An 8,317-nucleotide genomic window follows, 5' to 3' on the forward strand; every position below is an offset into this window, starting at 1 on the left:
CCCCCCCCCCCCCCGTAATAACGTCTCCTCGACTGGGAGGGACCGGTGGTTATTTTTTTATCTTGCGCGCAGTACCGGCTCAAACGCGGAATACGGACTGGAATCGGACGGCGAAGACGACAAAGACGACAACTCCGATGTATACGATCGAACGGAAGACGACGGCGAGGACAACCAGGACACGGACGACGGCAAGGACGGGTTGTGCGGACGAGCATGGCCGGCAATGGACGAGCGTGACAGACGCGTGTGGCGGGTCTTCGGCGTGGACGGAATGCCGTTCGTCACGAAGGACCGAACACCATCCTCGTCTAACACGTCCGCGAGGTCCCTTCAATCGTCCACGGTGTTCAAGGGTTCGGGCGGTAAGCGCGAGAACGTCTTTCTGGAAAGGAAACAGACCGTGTTGAACGTGGTATCGACGAACGAGTCGACAGATAGCGGCAGCGTCGAATCTTTGCCGCACTCGTCCAACGCGTCGGCGGAACAGTCCCGGCAGCCGAGCGATAGTGAGGTGAGCATCGATCGGACGGGAGGAACGGGACGGTGTAGACCAATGGCGCGCGACCCTGGGGTCGTCAGACTTCATTAGCGGATCGCCAATAATTTAACACCAAATTAAAATGTTCTATACCAGCGGTTCTTCTTAACCTTTTGTAGTTCACGAACCCCTGATGAAAGATTTTTAGAAATTATGGACCCCCTTACTAATTTTTTGTTTAATACTTTTTTTACACAAAACACCTCATGTTATTAAAACCAAAATTATAATAAATATTTTATATAATAAATTACATTAACAAACATAACAGAACATATATATTTATAATTATTCTTATTTCACTCAATTTTTCAGTTAACTTAAATTTAATTATTTTAGTTTTAATTTTTTTTTTAATATTCTTAAAATTTAATTTTTATTAGCTTAATACGATGGTTGATACACAAGTTTTATAACATCTTATAATGATAAAATATATCTATTATATAATAAAAAATATGTATAAAAAAAAATAATAATAATATTAATCTAATAATATTATAATAATGCACTCATGTCATGTATTTATATACATATGTTATGTTTTAGGGCTGTCGCGAACCCCTAGAGGGTCGCGGACCGCAGGTTAAGAACCGCTGTTCTATACTATGTATATTGTTTGTTATACCCTTTATATTTATATTTCAGATCTTATAGAAATCTAATTCTGTATTTCGTTTTACGTTTTGGATTAGTTAAATAGAAGAAATATTATATATTGCTTAAAGTTAACGATTTAATTTATATGAATACAATTTTCGCATACATATATAATATATGCTTACATAATTTTGGTGGAAAGGGAGTCACCTCATTGAAATTAATATAACGGTCGTGGAAGGCTGTCCATCACTGTTGTAGACTTGCTGTCTCGGGGTACTGATCTCCGCCCCACGGTTCTCCGGCAACGAGTCCGCCAATAATAGCTCTCGTGAAATGATGGATTTATCTATTATAGATGGCAGATAGATGAAATTAACTACAACCATACTGAATACATATCGGTATACTGTGACCATCTTTTCTACAGTAACTTAATTTATGGCTGTAATACTATTTATTGCTTCATTAGCTATACAATGTTGGTACATTACGTTTACAATATAATTATAAAGCCTCTGTCAGCTACTAGGAATTAGCATTCTCTATGTACAATGTACACCTATAACTAGGTACCATCAAATTATTTTTTTGGGGGGAGAGGACAAATGCACCTCCTGCCATTTACTCCACTGGTAACAACGATCGAAATGAGAACGATTTGTCCGTATGACACACGATTGTTAACAGTATCGTTATGGATAAATGTAGACATTTCGTGCATTTTTAGTTTTTACCACTTTAGTTTTGTATTATATATAAATACGTATGTAAGTTATCTGTGCTGCGTCTAAATTAAAAAACATACGTCTTTAACACTGCTTATAGTTTGTTGTTGATTATATTATAAGCCTCCCAGATTAATGGTCGTTTCTTAGTTATGAAATTCTCAAGAAAATCTATTTTGCACCGTCCGAAATGCAAGCAAATTATATTTATGATTATATTATGCCATTGTGGTATTATACGTGACAAATATTTATAAATAGCTGTTGGTTTTCTTATATTGTGCTTTGCACTAATTAATGAAGTGCGCACGACGTTCACTTAACATTTCGTATGTTTATAGAAAGCTGGAAATTTATTGGACGAACAACTTGATGTTATACGCAATCTACCGTTGAAGTCACAACTAAATGTAAGTAATTTTACACTATCGATAGAAACTTCGGCTTAAGTATATGACGTTTAATTCTTATACATAATTATATATTTAATTAGTTGTATAGTAAGTATTATCGTAGTTCCTATTATTTAATATTAATTTACAACATGTAATTTAAAATATAAGATGCATTATTGAAGTTCAAAAATGTCAATAGACCAGTATTTTAGTTGTACGTATAACGTGTTTTTCGATTTCAATTTGTATTTTTGTATCAAACGATTGAAAAATATAAATTTTATACCACTTTAATAACATATTATGTTGAACCATTATGACCTCTCCTCGCAAGTTGGTAACTTATATCAATAGTCTCTAGTTAATTTTAAGTTCCAACGACTCGTCTATATCTCTTTTCAAAAGAGAATATACCGCTATACTAGACTGACGGCTGTCAACCGTCCCAAGGCCAATTTCTCCTACTTTCATTGAAACGAGTCATCGATCGCGCACGACGGTCGCCGATCAAAGTTTGCCGACAAGTATACACCTAATTCCAACAACTTATTTACAATTAATAGATATCTGACAGACGCGGCAGTGTAGCATGTACAGTTATATAGGAATGCACCGAATGTATAGCGGGAGCGCGCTCGTCGTGACCGGCGTTGCTTAGTTAAGAGCTATGGACAACTGGTGGGGGATGCGCGCCGTCGAACCAAAACCAGTCACGCAAACGGTATGTTTTCTTTTGAAAAGAGATATAGTATACCAGAGTCATAATCATAAGATTTTATATTACAAAAATACTACATTTTTTTGTATACGCAAGTGATTCGTTGAATTTTGTCTTTAATTTGTATATCTTTTTTTGGCTGTTAGAAGTATATACAAATTTGAAAATATTCAATAAAATTAGTACCTAATTTATTAACTTTTGACGTTGAAAATGTACGATTTAGGTTTATTTTCTTGACCATTAATTTTGTATAATTGCAGGCGACACTGGAATTTTTGTCAAACATGGGAGATCCTATAGCCGGATTTCCAGAATTAACTAAACTGTATAATTTGCAGATATGGTACCAAAAACGATTAAACATAAACAGACATATGACGTCAAAATATAAACGTTAGTTAAAATCGATTCATTAGAAAAAAATGGTTTTCGATTGTTCAAACGGTATCACTGTTATAATACATTTAAAATTTATTTATATAATAGAAAACCTAATGGATAAATCGGTTACTATCTGGAAAGTTCCTGTACCAAAACTGACAACTGTCACTATACCGAAATTGAAGTTGAAATCAAATACATTGACTTGGGGTCAAATAAGTAGTACAAAACAAGAAGTAAGTAATGAATAGGGTAGAGAACTTGTAGCATTTGCAAATTTGTTTTTCATAATCAAAAAAATAGTAGAATATAAAACAAATATGTTTCATGCTTTCACAATACTAGACTTGAAATTTTATCTTGTATAGTTCGAGTTTGTTTTGTTTTAAGGGCAAATTTCTTCCATTTTATACTTTTAGATTTATATTTCAAATAATTTATTATTTCATCAATATTTTTCTGCCAAAGTCCTTATTTCATCTAATATACGACCAAAATATTGTCGAATTAAAAATAGTTGTAAATTTTGTTCATACGAGATTTAACCAAATAGTATCGAGACTGTTAAAAAAAATAAATATATATATTTATATAATATTATGTAGATAAAGTTATTTACATTTAATGTTTTTCAAAATATGGTCCTTCTGAATCTATATCGTGTTTCCAACGTTCCTGCCATTTTTTAAAACACCTCTGGAAGTAATTTTTAGAAATGTCTCGGAGCTGCTCCGTTGAATTATGTTTGATTTAAGAATACAAATAAATAGAGAGGGGGTGTTTATGTTCAATAACTTAAATTATCTTTGTACGTATTATTTATTGAAAATAATTTGTTTGTAATTTAGTAGAACTATGCATTTATTGTATAAAATAATAAGACATTATATATACATTTATATGTATTAATAAATATACTAACTGAACGGTTATAAAAATATATAGAAAAAACTTATTGTGTGATGGATGTGGTATTTTTGGGCTCGATGACTTATATATTTAATAAATGCTTAAATTTCTTTTTAGAATGCATGTAATAAAAAAATGATAATAATTTCATTATCTTATTAGCTTATCTAGAAGATATATGTAAATTAGTTCCTAATAAATAACAATATTATGCAAATTATAATGCGACAGTCAACTATAATAATACATTTTTCTATATCAACGGCAGTGGCGTCATTTAAGTTTTTTCTATATTAGGGCAGTCGGCATGCTATTATTAAATTGATGACTCGGCGGCTTATTTTACCAAATTGCCTATTAACTTGGAGAAGGGGGACGTCAAATCAGTTAAAAAAATATAAAGATTTGTACTTCGTACATAAATACTCGTGTAATACACGTTTCATTTTTCTGATTAATAACATTTCAATGGCTTTATATAAGACGAGTTTATATTTTGATGATATGCCGTCTTTGAAATAGCTAAATTCTAGACCGTGATAAATGCACGAAATTCCCCCTTCTAAATGACGCCACTGATCAACGGTACAGCTATAATGGTAGCATTGTATAAGATTTTAAGTTAATATACAGTAATGTACATGTAATATACATTTTTAATTTTACAATTTCAACGCTAACGGGTACATTCGTTGTGCCCCCGATTATAGATCAAGAGGGCTAAAGCTGAGTACACTACGAACTTGAAACGAACTGCGATTGATAATGCAAGGAACATGTATTTGAGCACATACAACGATTACTTCGAAAATGGATTAAATAAGAACTTCAAACGAACGTTCTTTGCCTATTTTCCGGCGAAAGAAGACGATTGCATGTTCGAAAACCCGCCGAAAATATTCAACGAGAAAGCTTAATTTTAAACTTCGAACAATCAGGAAGTAGTAATCTTTGACTGTTTAAATTAATCATATTCCATATACATATACACACCATAACGTAAAGTCACAGTGTATAAACGAGTATCATGAAATTACAATTTTACATTTTTAACCACATAAATTATAGTTTTATAATTTAATTTATCACTGTGTAATAATTATGTAATGATACTGTACAGTAGTGATTTAGAGATTAAGTTAAGTTTGCATTCTTTGAATTTCATTGAAAACGTTTTTAATTATTTCAAAAACTTAATACATTTATGGCATAAATACTCGTATGTAGTTGAATTAATTTTAAACAAATCATGATATAATTTATATGGTAGGTACATATTATATTACGACGATTACCTACATTTCAGTTATTTTTTCTTTCTGTAAATTAAATAATTAATTGCATTGTCATATAAATTTAAAATAATACATTAAGTACGTCGTTTAAATAAAAATCAAATTTCCTAAGTAATAATTATACAAACTGTAAAAAAAAATTACATTTTATACATTTATGTTCAAATTTTAATTTTAGTGTCAATACAAACATGCTGTATGATTCACAATGCATTACATACATTTTTAAGTAGTTTTATAAGTATAAAGCAATTTTTGAAAAGTTATTTCCATTATAAGCTATGTATATATATGACAACGGAAGAGGGACCGTCCGGTAGTGATTAGAATTGTATACAATTTTGTATGTAATTGTAAATATTTTGTTTGAAAATAAGTACTGTAAGCCTGTTTTACTAACGGCACTCAATCTTAGAATTAAAAAAAAATGAAATAATCCTCGGCTTGTGTTAAGTTAATCCTACCCTGTACCTACCTATCGTGATACAATAAATAAATTGAAATAATATAATAATATTAATAATAAATTGTAATGTGATCCACATGATACACAATAATGAATATAATAAAAATAATATATAATATAAAATAATAATAAATTAATAATAATGTGGCCCATATGACGGCACATAGTATTGAAAATGATGTAATAATAAATAATACGTATGTTGACTAGCACAATAAATGAATATGTGTATTATAAAAATTACAATGAAATAACACAAATGTGTGCCTATGACGCGGCTAGACTCGTTGATTTATGCCAGATGTGGGAAACTGGCGGCCTATGACCTTTTTTTATCTGACCCGTGCTATATTTTCAAATAATATAATACAATTTTAAAGTTCATTGTTTATACTCTATCTTATCGATATAATAATTGTTATCTGGTATTAAACATCGTTAAATGTCTAAATGTCATACTCGTATGTAGGGCCCGGAAGATTTTGTATTTGCATGTTTTTATAGGGCTATTAAATTTATTGCTAAGTAAGCTGGAAATTATTTTCATGACACTGCGAAAAACATATTAAAATTTAATAGCGCATATTTTTACATATTTATTGGTTTAGCAATTTTAAGCGCACATTTCTTAATTTTGCCATTTTTTAGAGCATAATTGATGATTATTGATGAATTGATAATAACATTTAAAAATGTTAATAAAATTAAATATTTATTTCGAGAGTTTTCATTAGATATTGTACCTATCATGATTCTCAAATCCCAGGTTGACACAAAATATTCAGTTCTATTTATATTTAACCGTAACAATTTAATGATTATCATTAATTGTATTTATCAGATAATCGGTGATCTCTTAACTTTTGAAAACATTAAAAAATATTTAGTTGTTCAATGCAATAATTTTGCAGGTAAAAACAAAATGTATTTCTTCTTATGAATTGGGTTCTAAGCATTTTTTCTAATTTTTATTTATGCTTTACAGATATATAATTTAATCGGAACATTTTGAAAGAAAATTTCAAATTTAAAGCTATTTATTTTAATTTATTTTATCTTATACATTTATACCTAGAAATTATGTTTATCTTAGTATAATATACTAATAACATTTGTACTGTTGATAGCGAGTAGTTGTACGAGTATATTTAATAAAATATTTTTATTCATGAAAATGTTTGTGTTAAAAAAGTTTTTTAAAGCAAATTTGTACTTTTTTAAGCGTATAAGTGCATGTATATTTAGTACTTTTTAAAAGCATTAAATTCCGAGCCCTAGTCATATGTATATATACGCATAGCTTTCAACCATAGCTGTTAGTACGGCACTATTTAACTATATTAGTTTCTTCGTATCATTCGTGTCGTGCTGTCGTGAGTGTTGAATTTAATATTTCCGTGTATATAAATGATAATTAAAATTCATATTTTAAATGACCTTTTTTTTCCTACGCTCTGGCCCACTAGATTTTAATTTTCTAAAAATTGGTCCTCTAGTAACTTTGAGTTTTCCATCCCTGGTCTATGCTAATAAAACGAAAACGAAAATGTGGTTGACCAATACTCGCATAGCAGTTGTGACACCCGACTGGTTTCACACCTATGTAACGTAAGGGGTTCCATGGGTAATTAAAATTAGTACGAGTACAATGAAAAAGTATAAGATGAACCTGCGCACGTGTGATCAGAATGTAAATTGAGTGTTCGAAATTCCAGTATCTTAATGTCGATACATATATACGAGTACACATTAAAACCATCAATATTTAAATTTTTCGTGATACATTATAAACCATTATGAAGATAAAATGTCTGATGCCACTACACTAATCTAAAAACACGCGAACGTATGAAACTTTGTGACATTGAGAGCATGACTTTGAATCATACAAATGTAAAAATTACCGACAACGAACAAAAACACTGAATAACGAATATTTTTGCGCAAACAAACACGACTCCGTGTATCGGGATAATTTTAGTAAGTATATTTATTTTCTCACACGACGACCTCAAACGGCAACGTGACAGTTTTTAGTACGTAGGTACATTATGTAACCATTTTGGCGTTGTCATTTGTTTGATAGACGATAGGCCAACTTTTTTGCAATTTTTTTCCGTTATATCTTCTTCGGCGAAAGTGTTGACAAGTATTGAAGCGACTATGAGAGCTTTAAAATACATCTAGAATCAAAGACTAATAAACATGTTATATATGATATTTCAAAATATTAAATTTGTTTAATGTATTTTATTTGTTTTCTATGTTTGATACATCAATT

General features: G+C 30.7%; 1 protein-coding gene across 1 annotated transcript in view; it reads left to right on the forward strand.

Moving 5' to 3' along the window:
• LOC112692280 overlaps window positions 1-5,414 on the forward strand; it is a 15,489-nt gene extending 10,075 nt beyond the window's left edge. The window contains exons 9-13 of the mRNA XM_025566904.1: window positions 73-514; window positions 2,211-2,279; window positions 3,246-3,378; window positions 3,472-3,602; window positions 4,986-5,414. Coding sequence (XP_025422689.1) covers window positions 73-514; window positions 2,211-2,279; window positions 3,246-3,378; window positions 3,472-3,602; window positions 4,986-5,192 — 982 coding nt within the window. The 3' untranslated portion in view covers window positions 5,193-5,414. The remainder of the gene's footprint in view (window positions 1-72; window positions 515-2,210; window positions 2,280-3,245; window positions 3,379-3,471; window positions 3,603-4,985) is intronic.
• The last annotated feature ends 2,903 nt before the right edge of the window (window positions 5,415-8,317 follow it).

Source organism: Sipha flava, unplaced genomic scaffold (assembly GCF_003268045.1).
Source record: "Sipha flava isolate LNK unplaced genomic scaffold, YSA_version1 116_pilon_pilon, whole genome shotgun sequence".
In the NCBI taxonomy this organism is placed as follows: Eukaryota; Metazoa; Arthropoda; class Insecta; order Hemiptera; family Aphididae; genus Sipha; species Sipha flava.